Consider the following 24,747-nt stretch of genomic DNA (forward strand, 5'->3'; position numbering starts at 1 on the left):
CAAACTGGAGGTTGATATGTATAATATAATGTCTACTCACCAGCTGCAACAGGCAGGGAGTTCATCTGAGCATTAAACCCATGCTGGGCAGAGCAGAGTCTTAGTAAATATTTACAGGTCTTGGCTGAATCAGTGACAAACGTGTGCTTTTTCCCAGTGATGCTGCTCGTGATGGTGAACTTCTTCCGCTGGAGGAAGCAAACACAGGTTTTCATATGTTAATTGTGTTTACTGTCCATTGAAGCATGACTGTCCAGAGTTATCAAATGCTGGAGCCCCCATTTTGGGATCAATATACTAGGCATCCAGAAGTGTATGACAGATGTATGACCATGGCCCAATATTGTTTCTTAGATTTAAAAAAATTCTTCATTTTATTTTTTTCTTCATTTACAAAGTCAATGTTTATTAATTGGGCAATGGCTAACTGCTGAGAAATGTGCAAGGTGGAAAGCATTGGAAATGACCCAGGCACACACTTGACCCTCAGCAAGGAGTGAACATAATCCTCAGTGTGCATTTTGAAAGGCCACAAAATATACCTGTAGTTTTCATTGCACAAACTCCCAGAAGTTGCAGACAAAATTTCAGCTAGCAAGGTTATAGAAAAGATAAGATCACTGTATGCACTTTCTATTTCTTGCTGTTATGGGGCAAGGCTCTGTTCTAAGTGCTTTCTGGATATTAATTCATTTCACCCTCAAAGCTACAGAATGAGGGAGGTCATACAATTGTCTTTATCCTACAGAGATGGAAATATACCAAGAGTTCCCAGACTCCAGCAGAATTCAGGTCACATCAGCAAGAAATGCTTCCCCACATTTATACATAACTTCAGGGTCCACATACAAAATGATAATACTGTACAGCTCAGTGGGATAAACTGGAGAGGATTATCTATATGGAATTATCTATATGGAGCTTTGGAGGAAAAAAAATCTATGACATTTTCAATACAGTGTTAATAAGAACAATAAAATGCAAACTTATAGAGATGATAGTAAATACAAATTTATATATAACTTCTAAATAAAATCTCTAGTCTAGATATTCTAGATATTTCAATAAGAACCTTGAGCTTACTCTTAGAAAGATAATTTTTATAAATACAGGGCTTATGCTTGAAAGGGTTCCTTTCCTGATCCTTGTTAATGTTAATCCCTTTTAATTCATAATAGTCACCATTTCTCAGAAGCTCCATCTACAGGGTCAAATATTAACAAAAGACAAGTAATTATTCATTACTTTTCCTCTGAGAAATTTTTTCTGCCCATAACCTAATTTTACTTTTTTTAAAGATTTTATTTATTCATTTGAGACAGTGAGAGAGAGAACATGCAAGCTGGGAGAGAGGCCTAGGGAGAAGGAGAAGCAGACTCCCCACTGAGCCAGGAGGCCAATCTGGGACTCAATCCCAGGACCTGGGTGGGGATCATGACCTGAGCCAAAGGCAGACATTTAACCATCCAGGTGCCCCTGCCTATAGCCCAATTTTAAATAACTTGAGCATTTTTTAAATATTCTTTCGCTTTATTGACACATGTAACATTGAACCTCCTTCTACTAATGTGAGTAGATTTGGAGTCCAATTGAACTATACTGTATCTGGATTTTTTTAAAATAATGTATTTTCTCAAACACTCATAGATGTTGTCCTGCTAGCCTTAGTAATTTTTTCTTAATATTCAAATTATAATGATGTCTGAACTCCACCAACTGAGTATTTGATTTTCCAAACTTGAATATTTGCTTGGAACCCAACCCCTTTGTCAGTACACTTTGATATGCTCTCATATAGTCTTGACAATTTTATATTAAGTGCACCCAGGTACTAAAAAATTTTAGATGAGCATGTCATTTTTAAAAGATCTAATAACTATTCTTTATTAAGTCTGAGAAGAGAGAAACACACACACACACACACACACACACACACACACCAATCTTTCTTTCAACTCATAAACCCTTAACAAGACTCTCCTTTATAGACACTAATGCTTTATGGTACTAAGCACCACAATAAGTGGAATTTCCAGGCATAAAGCAGGAAACAGTCTTGATTGTGGTCTTGCATATTTCTTCTCCATTTTGATAAGATCATTTAACGAGAAATGAATATCTGTCAGCAAACTTTCACAGAGGTGAGCTGCTCTGTGAACAAGATGATGTCAAACTTGAATCTCAGAGTTTTCAGTACACACACAAAAATCTTATTTATGCCTCTGGTGCTGGAGTATAAACACACGTGGTGCTTCCATAACCTCACTTAGTTTCAAAGCATTGTTTTATCATGTTGAATATTTCAGCCCCTTGAGTTATATTGTTATTGCTGTTTGTTCGCCTGCTAGTTGGTGTGTCTGGTCTGATATCTCTTTGCAGAACGATGATGCTCTTCCAGACGGAGGCAGATCTGCTGTGGAGCTAATGAAGTTGAGGGGGGCGGGAGGGGTTCTGGGCAAGTCTTCCCTTGTTCCTGCAACGTGTGCAAAGCGAGCTCGGAAATGTTCAGAGCAAGAGGCCAGTCTGGCAGAAATCTCTTTCAGTTGTCAGAAATGAAAAACCGACTTAATTCTCAAAAACACCCTGATCAAGCGGCACTTCCGTTCTATCGGGGATATACTTTAGAAACATAGATACCACATTCTCAACACATCACACCATGTTTTTCCTTTCTTGATGGAGAATCACACGGAATAGAATATTTGATCCCTGCACTCGTAGCCCAGAAACCTTTGGCGACACTACAAACAGCAGGTGTGTCTCTGGGCAAAACTGCAGGCTTTGTGCTTCTTCTCAATAAGAAAAGTAACTTTCAGTCAGCCATGCTGGAAGAAAGTCTAAATTATACTTTATTGCCTCTGGAGAAAATATTACAAAAGTCCCATAATATGGAAACATCATCAGAACGTACGCCACCAATGTTTGAAAGAAAAAAGGAACTACAGTTTATCAGGGAGTGACTTAATGACAATAATCGTTTTGGCTTGATGGTTTTGCAGTAGTTGTTCCCATTTTTAAATTCACAAGTTGTGGTAATTTCTTTTCTCATTCTAAAGGAATATTCATTTTCATTTCATAGTTTGCATTCAGAACTTTATATTCTTTTTCTTAAAGGGAGCCCTACCAAGCCCATCTCCTCCCCTGCCCTCTGCTTTCTTCTTCAGGCTTCCAAACGTCTGCAAATAACCCGGGATGGCTACCAACACTAGTAGTTTCATCATTCCATAACGAACCCTTCCTCAATTGGATAATCTTCAGAATGAACCTTGTCTCTGCTATAGACAGGCTACTAACGCACGGACAAATCAGTCTTCCAAAATGGCATTTTTCTCAAACTCTATTGTTATTTCCCTGCAGGCTGGCAAGATGAATGGTCTCCAATTGTCTGAAACGTCTTGGCATCTGCTATTAATTAGGCAAGTTTGAAATCAACTTCCTGAGCTCATTCTTATATTGAGTTCTGCATTTTCTGCTTGCAGAAGCATGAAGAGTGACAGTCATTTTCAGTGCAAGATTTCTGATTTGTGGCAAGCAACTGGTGACATCATTTCATGGGATGACTTTACCATAAAAAAGATATTCATGCTGAGGAAATAGTCATCAATGCATAGAAATCCTTAATTAGTAGCAGGGTTGTTTTTGTTTTTGTTTTTAAGCTACTAAGTTTGTCTTGTGAACCTGATGACTTCCAGTTTTAGTTAAAGAATTGTCCCTGGTCATGGGAAAATAAATATCTATAAACATTAAACCAACTTTAAAAATATAAAGGATTTACTTAAGGGGATTGTTAAATTTTGTATCTTCAAAAATTCTATTTTTCAAAATTACATTTTAGGTTATCTGCATTTTGACAAATGTCCTAAAACAAATTAGATTGAAAAATTTAAACAGTTAACCATGACATAAAGAAAATAGGAAGCAATGCAACAGTATTGAATTAATTCAGTAATTAAAATTCCTCAAATAATCTTTCAATTGAATTAAAGTTGAGTCATTAAAACTATAAAAATCTTATAAATATAAATATTGTTTATTTTTAGAGTTAGTAAAAAATATTTGGGAAAATTTTTCCCGTAGTGTATTATAAGCCATTTTAATGAACTCAAGTAAATTCTATTCAGTTATTTACTTTTACATAAAAGGTTTTTTTCCAAAGACAAATAATAATTTATCATGAAACACTATCAAGGGGGTCCTGGGTGGCTCAGTTGGTAAAGTCTCTGCCTTTGGCTCAGATCATGATCTTGGGGTCCTTGGATGGAATTCCACATTGGGCTCTGCTTCTCCTTTTCCCTCTGCCCTTTCCCCCTTTGTCTTCTCATGCACTATCTCTATCTCTTTCAAATAAGTAAATAATATCTTTAAAAAAATGAAAATGAAACACTATTAAAAACATGCTGGAGGAGTTCCTGGGTGCCTCAGTGGGTTAAGCCTCTGCCTTCGGCTCAGGTCATGATCTCAGGGTCCTGGGATCGAGCCCCGCATCGGGCTCTCTGCTCAGCAGGGAGGCTGGTTCCCCCCACCCCACCTGCCTTTCTGCCTACTTATGATCTCTCTCTATGTCAAATAAATAAATAAAATCTTTTTAAAAAATCATGCTGAAACAATATGTTAACCTCAACAACCAAGATGGAAAAAATGAAGGAAACATTAAGAAAGTGAATTAAACCATTTACACTCTACTTAGGAAACTCTAACATCAGATAATGATTATAAAAACAACAGTGTAGCCAGGAGGAAAACTTTTAAAACCCTAAGAGAAAATTAAATAGTAAAAGCTGATTTTTTTTTCCCATGGGCCAAAAGACAAAGACTTTCGTGACTGATAAGGAAATCATCACTAAAGGAAATGGCACACTAGCTGCGGTGACCCATGGGACAAGAAGGAAGATTAGGTACTGGAATAATCTGCTGTGGGGACAGGTATAACTCTTTTAGTGGCAAATGTATTGTAACTAAATTCAGGAAGTATATAAATTTGCTCATGCAAATGGCATTGAAATACAATTTCAAATGCAATATGTTTAATAGGGTTTTTTGTTTCTAAAAAATGTCTTCTAAACCTTCAATGGGCATCAAAGGTGTGCAGTCCCCAGCATCCTGTAGCACACCTCTAGTTCATGGGAGACAGGCAGGATGCCTCGGAACACTGTGTGCACACGGAAAATTGAAGACAATTTGAAAGAAAATTGAAATTAGAGAAATGTTTCAAAACTGAGCAGATTCCACTCCACCTACAGTAGGCTCTCCTCTCCCATCTCCCAAAACCAACCTTGCTCTAAGCATCGGTGGCTTCCCTGAATTAAGAGAACTCTACCCAGAGGGAAGGTGTAGCCAGCTGATGGCTGGCTATCCATGGGGGTACAGAGGGTCCAGGCAAGAGATGGTGGGGCGGAAACGACCTCCTGGGGACTCTCCAATCTCAAGGTAGGCTTCTTCCAAATACATCACAGTGTCCCAGAGTAACAGATGTGAACTTACTGCTCAGGGGAAGATCACATGACCCCCCTGCTCCTTTAAAGGGGCATCAGGACAAAGGGAAATGAAGCAGTTATCCACTGAGGTGCACTCACACAAGTCGAAATCTTTCTGATTTCTCTCCACTGAAAACGCAAAGTTGCAATTCTGCTGTTGTTTGTCACTTCGTATACAATGACACCCTTGGTACAGATCCCCAAGGCCATCTCCCCTTCCACCCTGGCCTTCTCTGGGAGAACTCGATGAACCAGCACACCATATTCCGGGAGCTGCTGAGTGACCTGGAGCAAGAAAAAGGCCAATTTAGAAGAGACACTCCCATTAATCTAAAATAATGGGCTTCATAGATGTCCATTGACAGATGAATGGATAAAGAAGGTGTGGTATCTATATACGCAATGGAATATTACGCAGCATCAGAAAAATTATATCTTGCCATTTGCAATGACGTGGATGGAACTAGAGGGTATTATGCTGAGCAAAATAAGTCAATCAGAGAAAGACAATTATATGATCTCACTGATATGAGGGATTTGAGAAACAAGGCAGAGGATCATAGGGGAAGGGAGGGAGAAAGGAAACAAGATGAAACCAGAGAGGGAGACAAACCTTAAGAATCTTAATCTCAGGAAACAAATGGAGGGTTGCCGGAAAGGAGAGGAGTGGGGCGGATACAGTGGCTGGGTGATGGACACTGGGGAAGGTATGTGCAATGGTGAGTGCTGTGAATTGTGTAAGACTGATGAATCACAGATCTGTACCCCTGAAACAAATAATACATTATATGTTAACAAAAAATTAAATAAATAAATAATAAAATAATGGGCTTCAAACCAGTTCATAAGAAGCATTTCAAGAGACGTTCCAAAAACAAAGAGTAGGACTGCTGAATAAGTTTAGGAAAACCTGAGCTAACCCGATCTCCTTGCTACAGAATTTCTCCTCATCTCTAATATGATAGCATTTCCTATCTTATTAACCCCAGGATTCCTTTTTCATGGAGTACCTAAAACAAAACCTGGAAAGCAGGTATTCTGAAAATGATAGAACAGACTAAGAATATTCTGAACGAGTTTTTAGAATTCAGACTGCTCTGGTTCATTTCAAGTTAAGGGATTCCTTTTCTCAGTTGTGTCTATCAAGTTCTATTGAAATATTATCTGCTATAACCCCTTCAGTTTATGAAAAACTGAGGCCCAGGCATAGAAAGCAATCTTCCAGATGGTGAGCATCACTACAAAAGCAAGATAAGTTATGAACATCCTGCAGAGCAAAGGAGCGACCACTGGCATCGCTCTCCATATCACAGGGCATTGGTCGGGTCCCTACAGTCCAGGGGAGGTCCTCAGTTTACCAGGTCAGGAGACTGAATTTTTTCAGAGCCCTGAGGGTCCATCAGGTATGGGGATTGCATCAAGCTCATAAAATTCTTAAGAGATTGGAGTATAAGCCTGGTGCAAATGGTTTTCCATCTGAATGGTAATCAGGACTCTATCCTGGTGTGTCTACCAGCTGCCCCTTCACCTGCAAGATCCCAGGCCTCATCAAGAGGCTGATGCACCTGGACTCACAGCAGCAACTTCCTGTTCCAGAAACTGGAAACCCTCTCAGAAGGGTGAGATCTGGTTTCCCATCTCCACCCCCCAACAGAGAGCACTCTGTCCAGGCCCATTTCTCCCATGCCCCGACAAGGGAATAGCAACACGGACAAATTAAGACTTTTGAAAGCTGCTCTCTCAAGATCCTTGCTGTATTTTTTTTTTCTTCTGTTAATAATCTATGCAGAGAGGCTACGCTGCCTGCAGAGCCTATGATGCTTCCCATGATGTTGATGAAGTTTCTGGGCCTTGAGCCTGCTTGTTTTAACTCTGGAGACACGAACATTGTCATCAGCAGCAGCATCCAAAACACTATTTATGGAGCACTCGGTGCTGAAATATGTAATGGCCAGATTTGGCGTGTGCTTACAGTATTAATTAGGGCCATCCCAAACAATAAGGTCAATTCTTGTAAATAAATGGATGTGATATTCTCCCCCGCCCCGAATTTAAAGCCTTATAACGTCTTCAGTACTAAAGATGACTTTGCTAGACTTGCTTACATGTTTTAATCATTTAGTATTTAATTTTAGTCTTTATTTTTTAAGTCTTTAGAGAAGTGTGTGATCCTGAAGTACTTGGAGTGATGAAATTTTTAAATGGCAAAGCGCCAGAATGCCTGGGGGGTTCAGTCGGTTAAGTGCATGACTCTTGATTTCTATTCAGGTCATGCTCTCAGGGTCCTGAGATGGAGCCCCACATTGGGCTCTGCCCTGGGCACGGAGCCTACTTAAGAATCTCTGCCCCTCCCCCACCTCTCTCTTTAAAAATTTTTAAAAATAAAATGGCAAAGCACCATTGTAAACATTCCGCATGCATCATGCTATTTAATCTTCACAGCCATCCCAAAAGAGAAGTGTAGTTATCTCTTTTCAAATGAGAAAGCAGAGGTACACTTAAAAGCTAGAAATGGAATTGTAAGTTTGTCTGTTTTTGAGTCCTCACTCTTAGCAAAATACAGAGTTCCTATAACATCTGAAAACATGGGTGAATAAACAAGATCCTCAGGGGCATTTGCAATCTGTAAAAAAATAAATAATATTACTCTCTCTCTGTGCTCTACTAGGGAATCTTCCAGAGCACCTCTCCTGGTCATTCTGTGTTGCAGTTGCTAATTGTCTTCTTACAGGGGCACTTTATCTCCATGTGTTTAGGGGCATCTCACTATTTTCTCCTTCTCCCTACAGTGGCAGCCAGGTTTAGACTGGACCCAGGCTCTCCTGGCTCCCAGCCTATGTAGCATCCTTGCTGTTTTGAAAACTGTTGGAACAAACGGATAGTTTCATCAAGAGTATCATAACAACTCATATCCTTTGACCCCATAATATCATTCCTGGGAATCTGTCCTAAGAAAATGTGCTGAATAATCCAGACAAACCCTTCTCATAGTAAGGTTCGGTAGAGACTAGCAGGCTTGGGTTGGGGAACCAGCTCCCAGAAATAAGTATTCCCTAAAGTACTGCCTTAAAAAGGATCACTGAGTAGCCTTTAGGAAGGATATTTACAAAGCATTTGTAACTATCTGAGGCATGCATTTGCTAATGGGGTAATACATACATGCATGTATGCTAATTGGGGTAAGACACAGGATATGTTCAGTATGATTTCAACAGCTGGGAAAAAAAAGAAAATGTTTTAATAGTATATAAAAACCCTCATTTATGTGAGGGGGAAAAAAAATGGTTCCCTGGTTAAAGAAGTTTGGAAAACATTGAGTTAACCTTGAACAGGTTGTTCTGGGATTAATATGCTAATGTAGTTGTGAAGCTTCCAGACAGAGTATGTTATTCAGCATGATCCACACTGGATTTCTGCCAAATCTTCTTCCAGTGTGGGATGATGAACTAGCAGAATTAGTCATTGGTGAACCGGAGGCCAAGAGGCACCATCTGATAATGAAAGAGAGGAGCCACAAGGAACCGTAATTAAATAATCCAGTGGCTGTTTATGGAGTGACTGGGCTCTAAGGATTCAGGTCCCTGACATTTACAACCTAGGAGGGAGGACAAGAAACGTATAGAAAGGACTGAAATGTAGAACGTCTAAGCAACATATATTAACAATGTTTCAAATGTTCATGACCTGAGACCCTATAATTCAACTCATGAGATTCTATCCCCAAGGAATTAAGCACAAATGCAGCTAAAGGCTTATGGAGCAGAAGTGCTAATCTCCGTATTGTTTAAAATAGTCCCATATTTAAAACAATGTATGTGCCAAACAACAGAGTATTGAGAAAAAATTTAGGGTATACCATGTGTTGATTTAAAATAAAGATTCAAAATGTTGGTGAGATGGGATTATAAAAATATACGTCTGCATATATAATATAAACCCAATTTTAAATGTGTATGTGTATACACATGTGAATGTACAGAACAGAGAGAGAAAAATGAATACAACAAAATATAATTATGTTGTTTCCAGAGGGCAGAATCATGAGCAAATTGTTACTTTTATAATTATGGGAGGAAAGATTTGGCTTAACTAACACTCACCCAAACGAGGAGGGTTCTAATATGCAATAGGCGTCACAAAGGCCCCTGGGGACTCACACAGCACAGGTGTATACAACCTAAAACCTAACATTTCTTGAAACTGATAAGATGGCACGCAAATGAAGTCAAATCTTTTCACTGTTTTCCATCAAAGACTGAAACAAAGTCTCCCTGTATTTCTGCTTAGGAGAGGCTGGCTTCCATCACAATCAGTGTTCATCATTCAACCAGGAGAGGGAGGGACACAGAGAGCAGGACAAACAAAGCTGGAGCCTGGGGAGGGGTGAACAGGTGGGCATTCTTGATCCTACAGAGGCTTCCCCAGGCCCAAGTCCTCGGCCTGCCCACTGGTTCTGTGGTTCTTCCTCCATCTTCTGTCGGATGCATGCTGACGGCTTTGAGGTGCCCATTTGTGCCTCATCAAAGGAAGGCTTGACAAGGTTCCTCTTGACAAGGAACTTGCAGGAAGGCTGGATGATAGAAAGCACTGAGCACCTTTCCATCAGGGCTTCTGACATGAAGTGCCCATGGGTCTGCACGTGTGAGGTTATACAGACAGGCTGCTCCATGATAGACCAAAGAGGAAGGGCCAGATCTTACCTGGGCAGTTCTGCTTTCAAATGTCCATCTCTATTAAAGGCAAACAACATGGACATGTTTCCTATCCATCTTGGGAGACTTTTGTACAGAGAAATGTACAAATCTGGAGCTTCTTTTGAAACTCCTCCTCAGTTCTAAATGCCAGCCAGTTCTCCTCCCCTGGGGAAGCCAAGGTTGGGGGATGGGTTGTGTCCCTCTTACAAGTACACCCCACCCAGCTCTATCTGCACAGGCAGAGTAGCTGCTCCCTGACTTATTGTTCTCATCACACAGCACCCTGTGCCTGTCTCTGGGTACCTGCCTATCCTCCCCATGAGACTTGGGATTCCCTGGGGGCAAAGATCATGTTCTTTCAGTCTCCAACCCACACAGTGCCTGGCCCAGTGCTGGTAAGTCATAGAGTGTGCAAAGGCTCTTCATCCTAGGCTCCATGTATACCCACAGACATAGGGGACTCAAATGCCACTGTTTTTGCTTGAGGTCTGAAGAGAGTGTGGACCAGGGGCTGTGCCCATATGCGTGGACCACATCATCTGTGCAATGCTGAGGACTATTGCCTGGAAGCCTGGAAACATGAAGTCTTCCAATGGCTTTGCTTTTGGCCCATGACCCAATTTTGCACTTGAGTTGTTCCATGTGTCTCTGTGAGAGATGTGGTCTCCTCACTCATAGGAAAGTGACTATGAGCTCTATGGTTAAAGAAAGGCCTTGCCCTATCCACACAGCCCACTAACTTCTACTCACTTAGGGGGATCATTCCCAATGCCAGCTGTCTCCAGAAGCCTCTCCTTGCCCTGCAGCGTGTTAGAACTTCCTCCCTCCCAATGTCTCAAGTCCCTTGCTCATACCTCCATGTACGTCTGAGCACATCTGGCCCCCCAGAGAAAGCTCCAGAGGGAAGGGCCGGCTCCATGTCCTTGAACACCAGCACCCCCTCCAGAGGTACAGAGGCCTTACCCTCAAGAATTCTAGCTCGGCATCCTCTCCCCAGAGCACAGGACTGAGACGGTGCATCTCTGAGACTTCAGCTTGGACGCGGAGAGCAGTCATCCTCTCAAGCAGACTTGCTGGGAGGTAATCTTCAACCCGAAAATAGGCTTTGCTCTCTATCTGCTGGAAAGATGCAGAATAAAAGGGGCATCACCAAGATGCCTTGTATGGGACCCTGAGCACAGCAGAAGTCTGTCTACGATCCCAACCCCAGGTAGGGCTCCAAGCCAAAGATGCCCCCCTTGAAGTGCCCACCTAGGGGAATTTTCTACTGTATTAGAAGTTGGCCTAGGGGCACCTGGGTGGCTCAGTCATTAAGCATCATATACCTTCAGCTCAGGTCATGATCCCAGGGTCCTGGGATGGAGCCCCTCTTCGGGCTCCCTTCTCGGTGGGAAGCCTGCTTCTCTCTCTCACACACTCCCCCTGCTTATGTTCCCTCTCTAGCTGTGTCTCTCTTGCTATGAGAGAAAGAAAAAAAAGGAAGAAAAAAGAAAGAAAGAAAGAAAGAAAGAAAGAAAGAAAGAAAGAAAGAAAGTTGGCCTAACTCATATGACATGAATAGAAGGGAAAGAAGAAAGATGCCTCCTGTCTTTGAGACCCTTCTGTCTGCCAGGTGGTCCTCAGAACACAGAAGCTCCTTCGACCCCACAGTAATCCTATGAGGATGATATTACTAGTGCCACTGGCAAGATGAACAAAATGAACAAGGAAGGAAGTCATTCAACATGGCCAAGATCACATCAGTTAGTGACAGAGGCAAGATCCCGTCGCTTGAAATCCTCACACATTCCATGATGATATGCCACTTCCTGAGAGGCACAGCAAAATCCTGGCCCTAAAACTTTTTTGTTTCTTTTTTATCCATTTAGTATTTCTGTCTGCTTGTGCTCCTAGTATACTGCCCCCTCTTGCAAGGGAGGTCTTGGCTGTGTCACCATCTCTCTACAGGAAGGGGATCAAGAAGCTGTCCCTTGAACAAGAGAAGACCTGACAACCCCACCTCACCCCACCAGATAGAGGTTTGCCTGAACGTCTATCCGGTCTGCTCTTTAGGGAACCTGAGCCTGCCACCCTCTCCCCTCCCCGCCACCACCATGAGCATCTAGAAGATCAGCCTCACTCACCAGCCAATGCAGGGCTCCCTGATACAGACCCTGGGGCAGAAAGGTATGCAGAAGTTTTGGAGGGGTGATCTTGGGTCCACTGTAAGGAATGAGGAATGCAGAACTTGGCAGAGGAAGATGGCCCTGTCCTTATCTTCCTGAATTAGGTTGTCCTGGTTTCAGGCCACTCTTCCCAGCTTAAACTTTGCCAAGGCACTTCCCCATAGCTGTGGGCAACTCCCCATGAGAAAAGCAGCTGTGAGCTGGGAGTTCTTCCTTTTTCAGGGATGGGGATGGGCAAGTCAGTCTGAGGAGGGGATCTGAAGGGAAGAGCATATCATCCACTACATCCCCATCTCCTGGGGTAGCACAGACCTGTCCCCATAAGGCTATGGACTAAGAATCCTCAGCTGAGAGTTAGTCCATGCCAGTTCTCGGCTCAACTCAGAGACACCAAACGGAGAGAAATTGACCAGCAACCTCCTGCCTAAAAAAGCCTTCGGAATGCTATTAAAATGACCCAGATCCAGAACACTGACAGCAGCACAGGCTGGTGTAGATGTGGAACCACAGGAACTCTCCTGTGCAGCCTGTGGAATGCAAACTGGGATGGCCACTTTAGAAGACAATTTTTCTTGAAAACTTAGTCTTACCATAGGATCCAGCAATCATGCTTCTTGATGTTTACCCAAAGGAGTTGAAAACGTATGTCCACACAGAAGCCTTCACATGGATGTTTATAGCAACTGTATTCATAATTGTCAAAACTTGGAAGCAAAAGATATCTTTCAGTAGGTGAGTGGATAAAGACACTGTAGTTTATCCCAACAACAGAATATTATTCAGAACTAAAAGAAAATGAGCTATCAAGCCACGAAAAGACAAGAGACATGGGGGAAACTTAAGTGCCTATTAAGTGAAAGAAGTCAATCTGAAAAGACCACATACCGTATGACTCCAACCACATGACATTCTAGAAAATGTGAAACTACGGAGAAGGTAAAAAGAACAGTAACTACCAGTGGATGGTTGGGGGAATGGAGAAGGAGGGACATGTATATGGAACAGAGAGGATTTTTAGGGCAGTGAAACTACTGCATGATACTCTACTAATGAATATATGTTATTATAAATTTGTTCAAACCCATAGAATGTGCAACACCAAAAGGGAGCATGAATGTCAATGATGGATTCTGGGGGATAGTGATGTGTCGATGTAGGTTTATCAGCTGGAACACAGGTACCATTTTGGTAGCTGGTGCTAATGATGGGACAAGCCATGCATGTGTGGGGGCAAAGGAGTACATGAGATATTTCCCCATCTTCCACTCAATTTCACTGCAAACCTAAAAGTACTGAGGATCTTGGACCCAGCTTGGACTATGACCAAGAGAAGATGTCAATATGGAACTAAGAAAAACCCTAATGCAAGCATTGGTTTCTATGTCATTCATTAAAAAGGAAGATCAGAAACAATGGGGACAAGAATAATGGTATTACCCCTTACACGGCCCAACAGTGAGAGGATGGAGAGGTGAGCAAAGGTCCACCCCTGTGAGGTGTACCGTGTAACCACCCAAGGGTCATTAGGTCATTAGGAAGGCCATGGGAAGACACCTGCCATCAAGTGGAGAAGCAGAATGCAACTCAGACGTGGCTCTGTTTGCACCTGTGTGAAGGTCCCCACAGGTTGTGGGGACTGCACCCCAAGGAAAGCTGTTGTGCCATGATGATGTGATTAAGGAGATTTATTTTTATACCAAAATGTCTTTGTCTCCCTTTTTAAAATGCAAATGTAATCATGTCACTTCCCTGCTTAGAATTCTTCAGTGGCTCCCAGTCTTTCACTGCAGTGGTTTCCAAATTAATTTTTTTTTCCCCAGCACTAGAACCATTTATCAGACAAAATATAAGTCCCTTCAGAGGGCACAGGAGGTTCATCCCAGATCTGGCTTGCGGTGCTGCCCAGCCTCCCAGCTGCATTAGCTAGTGCCACATAGCGGGAACCCTCCCCTCTAGCTCCCTCAATGACACAGACACAGGGACAGGCCCTCCTGTCTGAGTCTTCCTGACACCTTCTGATACACCCAGCACAGTGCCTGACACACAGCAAAGCAAGGCCCCAGAAGTGAGTCCTGGCTGGGATCTCACTAGCTTCCCCAGACTCATGGGGGTGCGATCTTTCTCAACCGGGGGTGGAAATAATATGGGCTTTGCAGGGTTAGAGGGCTTAGATGATACCAAGCATGGAGCAGGCTCTCTGTACATGAGGACTGAGGGAGTGGGGGCCCAAATGAGAGCATTTGGGTTATCCGCTGCCTTTACATATACACGTAAAAGGGAAAGGTCTTCCTTTGGGGGCCATATGAGGACAGCAGAGAGCATCTTGGAACCGCTCTAGTCCACAGCAGTGAGAGAGGCCGAGGCTGCCCATGATCTGGGGAAGGAGCTGGAGTGGAGGATGGTTGATCAACGAGGACATATTCCATGGGAGGCAGTGGTAAATGCTATGCAGAAAAATGCAGCAGAGTGAGGGCACAAAGAGGGCCTTGGAAGACTCTGGACATGGCAATACTTTCGGAAGATGTACTGGAAGAAAATAACATGGTTCTAGGATAGTCTAAAAAGGGTTTTTCGAACTTCAGCTTCTAACACACTAGTGAGGTAATGATTAATGGTTCAGCCATTAATAGCCATTTAATAGCCAGCATTTGTAAAATGAACTAGAAGAGAATAGCAAATCCCTGTGTGATCACATATAGAAAGGGTGCATCTTGTTTCTTAAACTTTTGCTTCAATTCTGTTCTCTGTACGTTTGCAGGGCTAAAACATAACAAAACATAAGATAACATTGGGCTATAACATCTACCTTTTCTGTTGTTGTTTTATCATGGGTCGTGACACAGAACACTTGAAAGCCACTGTTCTCAAGAACCATTTTAACTTTTGAGCTTGCCCTTGCTCTTCAACCCAGTTACTGAGGTGAAGCAGGCAGGCTGAGATATCACGCACCCTTGCCCTCTGCACCCCACCTTGTGTGAGGACTAAGACCACAGATCTCTGCATGGTGTCCACACTCGGTGGTGGCTGCAGCTTTCCCTTCTCAGACTCCAGGCATGTCCATTTTCAGGGCTATCATGACAAATACCACAGGCTGGGTGTCTTAAATGACAGAAATTTATTCTTTCACAGTTCTGGAAGCTAGAATCCCAAGATCCAGATGTTGGAAGGTTGGTTCCTTCTGAAGCCTCTCCCCTTGGCTTGCAGATGGCTGCTGTCCTTCTGTTTCTCCACACGGCCTTTCCCCCGTGCTCCCGCAATATGGTGTCTCTCTGTGTGTCGTAATCCCTTCTTACACAGACCCAGTCAGATTGGACTAAGACCCAACCAAAAGCCTCATTTTGACTTAACCACCTCTTCAAAGACCCCATCTCCAAATACAGTCGCATTCTGAGTACTAGGGGCTACAGCTTCAACAAAGAAATTTTGAAGGAACATACTTCAGCCCATAACACGAGGCCAGACCCAAGTGATACCAGAAGACTCAGACCTCCAGCCAAACACAGCTCTTCTGGTCACTAGGGACGTAGCATGGCTGGCCACTAAGTGCTCACTGGTGGCAGATATATATTTTTAGCCATGTGCCACCACTTCCTCTCTTTCCGGAAATGGAAGCCATCACTCCTCCCTCTCAGCGATTGGCTTCTGTAGACACATGACACCCTATCAGAACTAAGGAGATAGAAATACAGGATTTCCATGAGAGAGGTAGAGAGAGGAAGAGAGAGGGAGAAAGAGAAGGAGAGAGAGGAAGTTCCTCCCTTTGTGCAAGAAGGGTAGAATCCAGAGGCCACTGAAGGCAAACCTGTAGAGAAGAGCACAGCCCAGAGATGCAGGAAGCCCAAGGCCTGTTGATGCCCTTTGAGTCCCTATGCCCAGCAAGCCATAAACATGGCTGGGACCCCAGCCCTGGAGGCTAAAAGGAGAGAGAAAGAAGCTGCCAAGTAAGCAGTGAAAGGGCTAGAAGCCATCAGAAGGGTAGGGAGGAGCTGGACACTTCATTCTTGCAAGACAATAAATTACATGTTGTATTCAAGCCAATCTGAGCTTGATTTTCTTCACTCATTATCAAGACATCACTGGATCATCACTTCTCCTGGTTAAGAGGTGGGAAAGAGATGTCAAAAAGTATCAGAGGGTGGGGGGTGAGGGTTTCCTTCTACTTGTAGAGAGACCAGGAAAGTTGTGAGGTTGAGATTGGCCTTGGAAGCTGGGTAGGGTGGGGATGGCTATAGACACTGCTGGGAAACATGCAAAGGCCCAGGGGTATAGGGATTAGACCTTGTATGTTTTTCCTTTTGAGCACTGGATTCCCCCTTCACACAGTCCTCAGGGCCTCTCTTGAGTATATCTTCTTCAAGTTAAGCTCTTCCTAGAGTCACACAGCTCTTGTCATGTGACAATGGCAATATCCACCAAGAGAAAGCCAGGTGGGCTGGTGGGGAGCCCACCTTCCTCGCTTTCCCTCTCCGTTTTTACTGATGCAGACTCTATGTTTGGATGGCATGTTACATAGCTGACTCATAGGACTTAGTCTCAGCTGAGGTCTGTTGTCAAGCCCCTTTCCCCTCATGTGGAACATGCGTGGGGTGTTTGGGAACCCAGAGCAAAATTGCCCAGCCCTCTCTCACAGCTCACCTGGCTGCTCCCTCTTTCCTGTCTGGTTCATCCCCCACATTTTGAATTTTAAATAAGTAAGTGAGTATATTAATATTATCCCTCCCAATTCTGATGTATCTGCAAATTAATAACCAGTAGACTCTACTAAGTCCCCGAGGACAGTAACACAGGACCATCACAGGCAAATTCTATCAAAGAAATGTATGTGTGATTCTGCTACAAGGACAAGGGCTTGACCAAGAAGATCAGAGACTTTGGTGGGAACTCAATAAATTAGTAAATTACTGTTTTAGGAGAATGCTTAGATTAGAACTATATTTCAATGTATACACTTGACTTGTTCATCTTTGTATCCCCTAGAGCCTAGTGAAGAATATTCAATGAAAGATGGATGGAGAGGCTCCTGGGTGGCTCAGTGGGCTAAGCCTCTGCCTTCAGCTCAGGTCATGATCCCAGGGTCCTGGGATGGAGCCCCGCATCAGGCTCTCTGTTCAGCAGGGAGCCTGCTTCCTCCTCTCTCTCTGCCTGCCTCTCTGCCTACTTGTGATCTCTGTCTGTCAAATAAATAAATAAAATCCTTAAAAAAAAAAAAGAAAGATGGGTGGATGGATGGATGGGTATTTGGGTGGATGGATATACAGCTGGATAGGTGTTTTGATGGGTGGATAGGTGGTTGGATAGTTAGACAGATGGGTGGGTAGATGGGTAGGTGGGTTAGACAGATGGGTGGATGGATGGGTGGATGGGTAGATAGATGGTAGGATACCATTTACCTCAATCTTAGTGGTAGATACTAAAACACTTCTCAAAGTCCCAGTATCTATATTTCTCATAGTTCCCCCATTTTCCCATAATTCCCATAATTGCTTCTCCAGTGACCCCACCTTGGTTTTCACCCCATCAGGTTTCCACCCCTACCTCCTCGGGGTAATTGCCAAATTCAGCCTGCAAGGCAAGGACTGCCAGCTGCAGCAGGGTCTCATCATTGCAGTAGAGCTTCTCCTCCAGGATGTCTTTCCGAAGCTGCAGATAAAATTGATGTCTTGTCTGGCTATGCCTGGGAAAGAGATGCAGGAATAAGGGCCACTGAAATGCTGAGGGGGGAAAAAGAATACTAAAACCAGAGGGTTTTCTCAGTCTGGGAAGCAGGGAAAGGACAAGAGATGGGATACGAGCCAACAGAACCTAGAGGGCAATGTCAGTAAGATGAGTGTGGTCTCCTTTATCCACATCATGCCTCCTGCCACGAGTTGAGGACCACTACGTGCCAGGCACTTGACACAATGCCCACAGAGACGTTAGTTGCTATGGTTCAAGTGAGAAAACTGATATTCAGGTGATATTTTTTGTAAGCAAAGGACCAAAGAGGCAATGACCCAACTCCATAGTTATACATTACCCTTTCCTCCAACCCTGATCCCTGGGCTGCTGAGGGATGGTCGTGTTGGGGACAAGGGAGAACTTTGACTTTGAGTGGACCATGTTTGAAACAAAGGGGCAAGTGCTCATTTTGACCAGGGCCCAAACACTGACTTCCCCCTCTTCTGTCATACTGAAATCTAATCAACAAGATCAATCACAATGACTGTTGTTATTTACATGCAATTTACAACTCTCCAAGAACTTGCTATCCATTATCTCTAACTCTGACATCAGCCAGCACAGACCCAGGTCCCTGAAGGAACAAATGAAGAATTTTGGAGCACTCACTGGAGTTGCACACAGCAACTGACAAAGAACTTTATCCTCAGAAAGAGAGTGAAGGTATTCGAGAAGGTCTTCTTCTGGGGCTGCTCACTCCAGCCTTTAGGGGCTATTTTGCACAACCTGGTTTCATTGTCCAAGAAAAAGAACTCTTTCCCTGAAATAAAAGTCAAGAGAGAAAACCAGTCAAGCAAGTACCACCCCTTTAAACCCTCAGCTTTGAGCTCTGCCCAGAAGAGTCAGACAGGAGAGACCTGAGGGCAGGAGAGAGCAGGACACCTGTCCTGGTCATCTGTCACCACAGGACGCTTGCTGAGTCTCTGAGGGTCCAGGAGTCAGAAACAAAAAGGAGAGAGTCAAGGAAGAGGAACTCAGCTCCAAGAGCAGAAATGTGATTATTTATCTCAGAGAAGGTATCACTAGAAAGTTGCCTTCCAGTTACCGCCTGTGCAGATAAAATGAAAAACAAGGGGATGAGTATTTATTCCATTCCTGCCATGGGCCAGGCCCTCTGTCTCAATTGGACCAACCCCAAGCTCCCCCAGCCATGGGCAAGATACAGACTGAATGTATGTATCTCCCCAAAGTTCTTACCCCCAGTGTAAGGGGGGTAAGGTAGAGCTTCTGGGAGGTAATTAGGTTTATCTTGGAATTAGTGTAGTAAAAGGAAAAGACCAAGGCTCACTCTCTTTTCCATGTAAGGACAACATGAGAAGGTAGCCATCTGGGAGCCAGAAGCAGAACCCCAAATCTGGCCATGCTCCAACTCCAATCTTCAACTTTCCAGTTAAGATATAAAGACCTGTTGTTTAAGCCACCTAGTCTACAGTATTTCATTTAGCAGCCCCAGCAAACTAAGGCAGGGCATGAGTGGAGTCATCTTTAGCTTCTGACCTGAAAGTGGCCAGCTTGGAAACTCCAATCCATGTTCAGGACTTGAGCTCCTACTGAGTCTGTCCTCCAGTGCCTCCCGAGCTCCTCCCATCGGGGATGGGAGAACAGAAGAACACAAAGATGAGGACTCCTAAGCAAGATGGGCTGGCAGAGCCAGAGTTGAACCTGAAAGCCCAAATGATCCCCACCCCGCCTCCTTCCCATTATCCCACACAGTAGTTAAAGAGCTTCGACAATAGCAACGGTATATTTGCGTATACAGAAATAGGAGCCCCTTAATGGAAGGGCAGCGATGGGAAGAAGGGAAGAAAGCTTTCCTTCAGGATCTTCATAATGGACTCTTAACTTGGGCTCCTGGTTGGGGTGCCGACTTCCCATCAGTCCTGTATGATTGTTTGGAAATCTAAAATTTTTTTTATTGTGGCCAAATACACACGATAACAAATTCACCATCTTAACCATAGTTAAATGTACAGTTCAGTACTATTAAGTATATTCAGCGTGTTGGGAAGCCGTCACCACCTTCCAACATGCTTCATCCCATGGAATTGCAACTCTAAACCCATCAAATCCATCAAATCATATCTCCCGGCCCCACCGCTCAGCCCCTGGCAACCACCATTTTACTTTTTGTTCCTACGATTTTGACTATCCTTGGTACTCACACAGGTGGAGTCATGCAATATTTGTCTCTTTGCAACTGTTTTATTTCACTTAGCCCAACATCCTCCAGGTTCACCCATATTGTCGCATATGCTGGAATGTCCTTCCTTTTTAAGGTGGAAAAGCATTCCATTATATGTAGAGACCACAGTTTGCTCACACATTCATCTATCAAAGGAACATGGGTGGCTCCCACATTTTAGCTGCTGTGAACAATGCTCCTACAAACATGGGCGTAAAAATCTCTCTGGAAGACCCTGCTTTCGATTATTCGGGGCATGTGCACAGAAGTGGAATTGCTGGGTCATGTGGTAAATCGATTTTTAATTTTTTGAGGAGCCACTATACAGTTTTTCACAGTGGCAGTACCACATCGTATTCCCACCTACGTGGAAATGCTTTCAATGTTCACTTGTCTGACACCAGTGCTTTGAGATGGACCAGCCACACCCAGCCCCTCATGGAAACCCGCACTATCTTTCACACACAGTTTTATTATCATCTTCTGAGCTTCCTTGACACTTTGCAATGAGTCCTTGAAGCCTTCCCCATGCTAATGGACATCTAGATGTGCAAGGTGATGTGTCCCAGCCTCGAGCAATTTTTTTCGGTATCTGGGTCACCTGAAGCAGCAGGTCCACTGTGGGCTGCCAAGGAGCCACTCACCTTTCATGTAAGCCAAGCCAAAGTAGGTGAGCTCCCCAAGGTGGACAAAGGACATGACAGCGCTGAAGACGGCTCCCGCTGTTGACATAATGTCACATTTCACCTCCAGACGCTGCCCACTCAACAACACCACGCAGAGGTCCCTGAGAGCCAAATATGATTTCCCTTTTTTGGTCTGAAAACAATAGATAGTGTCAACTGTAACAATAAGTACACGACATGGAGTCTTTGCAGTGGCTGGCTACTGTGCTAAGCACTATGCATTGTCTCACATCATGACAAATAACCCTAAGAAATAAGAAGTTAGGGCTCCTACCCAGCAAAGGAGAGATGAGTTTCAGAGACAGTAAGGGACCTGCTTAGTAGGAAGGGATGGTAAGAACAGCAAGGGATGGTGCCAGAGTTAGTAAGAGGCAGAACTGGACTCAAATCCACACTCTGCCAGGCTCCTGGGGGGGCCATGAAGGCTGGGAGGCCAGTCTACATGCTTCTGCTTGCTTGAAATCCCAGCCGTTCCCTGGGCTCCGCTTCCTGGGAGGACTTAGGCTGCTCAGGGCCATCCTACATGGATCAGATGTCACAGGGGTGTTGATCACCCTGAATCTGTTCCTCCAGGGATAACCCAGAAGAAAGAAGAGGGGTGGGCACAGATTGGTGAAGAGGTTAAAGGCAAAGGGAATTGCTCTGAATCCAGACATCAGTCACCAGAGCCACAACCAAAGATGAGCAGCCATCTGCTTTCTCGCTTCACCCTCTTCCAGTTAATTCCAGATTCACCTGCCACCACATCCCCATGCTGACCACAGTTGCAATTGCTCAGTCACCAAGAACCCCCATCATTCTACCATCATAGCCCACAGCCCAGCCAGAAGCCTGGCCCAGATCTCCCCCAACAAAGTCCTTATTAAAGGACAGTTAACGATGGACACTGGCATGCGTGACTTTATGGCCACACCATATCCCTTGTGGCACCCAGAGGAAGGCCCCACACTCCAGGGGCCAGTACGAACCTGAGGACCCTATGGGAGATTGTTCCCATATGACCCGGGGCAGTGCTGATCACACTCCGAGGCTCCCTGATGAATCAGCTGAGAGAGATGTGGGGGCCACCCCATGTGCTTGAAGGGCCCTCTCCTAGGGTTTAATGCTCTACAACTGCCCTCTTGAAATTCTTAATAGTTGTGTCCTTGAACATGTATTTTTCTAAGTGAGGTCCAATGGGACAATAGAGCTACACAAGGGGCTTCCATGGCCCCACTTGCCAGAATGGTTCTAGCAGCTAACTGGTGCTCCAGCCCAACTCAACCTGGCCCTCCCACTCCCCCTTTCTACTCTCCACCCAGGGCAGCCTATCACGCCCTTCCTCTGCAGAGGGCTGGCTCAGGAAGGGTCCTAGAAAAGAACAAATGCCCCCCAAGACATCTCGGAGCAGGGCGTGGCAGTGACTGTCCCCACTCTGGGCTAGGATCACCAAAGCTCTTTCAGTGGGTCTTAGCAGGTCCAAGCCTCTCACCCACCCCCAGTCCAGGCACCAAGTGCCTCTCCATACAGAAGTGAATCCTCGGGGGTCCACAGTCTTCCCAGGACTGGGAAAGCAGGGCTAAGGGAAGGAAGACTGACTTTTCCACCTGACACTAGACAAATGCAGATATGCTAGGATGAAAGCTGCACGTGGAAAGGATGCTCTTGTGTTCACATTAACAATCTGGGGTCTGGAGTAGTGCCTGGCACATGCTAGATGCTTAAACAATATTTGCTGACCCGTTAAGGTGACAAAGTTGAGCTGAGTCTGGAAAGACAAGCAAGGCTGAGCCAGAAGCAGCAGAGGACTCCTGTTTGAGGAGAAGAGGGAGTGCTGAAGGACAGGAAGCAGGAGTGTGACTTAGCCCAGAGCTCCGGCAGGAGTCTGGAGGAGAGAGCGGGCACCCCAGCCTGAAACCACAGTTAGAAGTCAGTCAGCCTCCAGGACTGCCCAGCAGAGTGGTTCCCTCACCATCCCCCACCCCTGCCCATTTATCCCAGCAATTACCACAACTGAGCCAGGTAGATGCAAAGTCACCGGGACCTCTCCAGCCAGCAAGATGAACTCGGGCCTAGAGAACTGGGAAAAACACTCAAGAGTCACTCATGGTACAGAAGAGAAGTCACATCCCAGGGGGTCTGGCCCCCCAGCTCTTGGACTGGGCTGCCCCAATGCACTCACCTCCCCTAATCCTCTAACAGCACTCCCTTCCTGGGAGCCAGCAGGAAACAGGTTTCAGGGAAACAGGGCTCAATGGGCCAGGGTGTGGCAGGGGGGAGGCTCAACAGAGCTCAACTCAGTGAAGTTGGGCATCTCAAAGCAGATGTCTTAACAGTGGGTACAGTGCTCTTGGTGCTGTCCTACCTCTTAAGCTGGCTGTCTGCTTCATTGTGTGTTTCATAATTCACACATCATTACATAATCTTTTGTATGTATCAAAATTATAGAACACATTATATAATACAAATGTATGTTATATGCTAGAGATTTTCTAAAGCAAAAATACCCCTAGATTTCGATTGGATGAATGTTTTTCTAGCTCTGTATGTTGAATCGATAACGTGCACGGGCAGCTCTTTCCAATTTCACATTGTTTGTATCATGCTTGTGATGGGGAGATACTTTCATACCTATCATTAGTTACATGCAGCCATCATCCTGTGGGGTACATAATCTCAACCCATTTGTCAGAAAATTGGGGCTCCAAGAGGTTAAGAAGCTCACCCAAATCTAAGAGTGATAGGATTGGGTAGGCCTACTAATTTCCCCAAGGAAACCTACCAGAGCCCGGCTCCAAAGGCCAAAAGACCAGCCAGTAAATGATGTGTGTCCTGAGAGAGTCTCGTAGAAGTGTCCTTACTGAGTGATCATGGCAAAAAGCCAAAGAAGAGGAAGATGTCCCGGACCCTGTCTACCCAAGAACGTGGGAGAGTGGTCTCTGAGGGTAGCAGAGACGTGGGGAGTGTGGGAGCCCAGAGCCACAAAGGAGAGGATGTCCCGAGGCTACTCTAGGCTCAACTCCTCTCAAATTGGCTAAGGAACTTTAAGCAAATCTCTCGGCAACAGATAGGCCAACAAACGAAGGCTTTCTGGGGGCATCTGGGTCTGATGTTCCCAAAGGGCTGCAGATGCCCAGGCCAAACGTTTAACAAAGGCAGCCTCCTCCGTGAACAGCCAGGCAGGGGCTTGTCCCTGCTCCAGGGGACCCTCATCCCTTCATGATTAAACCACAGGGCTTATGTGGTTATTAAAACAATTTTCAGCTATTGGCAGTGCTGTTCAAGAAGGGGTGATGCCAGAGCTGAAAATCTCAGCCAAGGGAGCCTGCCCATTTTCAACAACGGTGTCAGCCACACAGCTCCCCACTCAAACCTCTTTGGAGAAGGTCTTTTGGTCCTCTTTTGCTCACCTTTCCTTTTCTTTGAAGAAAAGCCCTTTGAGAAGGAATTGCTGACTGTGAGGTTTCTGCGGACACTGGGAACATGGAGCCAGAGCTGAGCTGCTGTCCGTCCTCAAGTTCTGGGGGAGCTTCCATTGGCAGAGCACTGGCCAGCAATCAAGAAGGGGAAAGATGACACACAATGGAAACGGCCGCCAGCAATGAAAGCCCACAGTGCGCAGGTGCTCTACTGGACAGGGAACGTCCCTACTTTCCCTTCGCCCCATGCCTGGGGGAAAGTTACCATGTGTACTTTTCCTAGGAGGTCGCTGAGGCTGCAGAACCACAGGAGCGGGGTGGGGTGTGAGGCGCTAGGTCCCAGCCCATTTCCTCCCCACCCCAAAACCCTGCTTCAGCTCACTGTGCTCAGGACAGGCAGGTCCTATGACCCCAGCTCCTGAAGAACTTG

The 24,747-nt window shown here is 44.8% G+C and overlaps 1 protein-coding gene across 1 annotated transcript in view; it reads right to left on the bottom strand.

Annotated features, from left to right (window-relative positions):
* Window positions 1-24,747, bottom strand: part of FRMPD2 (FERM and PDZ domain containing 2) — an 81,579-nt gene that overhangs the window by 38,663 nt on the left and 18,169 nt on the right. The window contains exons 7-14 of the mRNA XM_044236604.1: window positions 24,309-24,444; window positions 22,907-22,978; window positions 20,878-21,052; window positions 18,661-18,811; window positions 17,869-18,007; window positions 11,132-11,284; window positions 5,574-5,759; window positions 41-188 (exon numbers count right to left, since the gene is read on the bottom strand). Coding sequence (XP_044092539.1) covers window positions 41-188; window positions 5,574-5,759; window positions 11,132-11,284; window positions 17,869-18,007; window positions 18,661-18,811; window positions 20,878-21,052; window positions 22,907-22,978; window positions 24,309-24,444 — 1,160 coding nt within the window. The remainder of the gene's footprint in view (window positions 1-40; window positions 189-5,573; window positions 5,760-11,131; window positions 11,285-17,868; window positions 18,008-18,660; window positions 18,812-20,877; window positions 21,053-22,906; window positions 22,979-24,308; window positions 24,445-24,747) is intronic.

This window comes from Neovison vison, chromosome 2 (genome assembly GCF_020171115.1).
Source record: "Neovison vison isolate M4711 chromosome 2, ASM_NN_V1, whole genome shotgun sequence".
NCBI lineage: Eukaryota > Metazoa > Chordata > Mammalia > Carnivora > Mustelidae > Neogale > Neogale vison.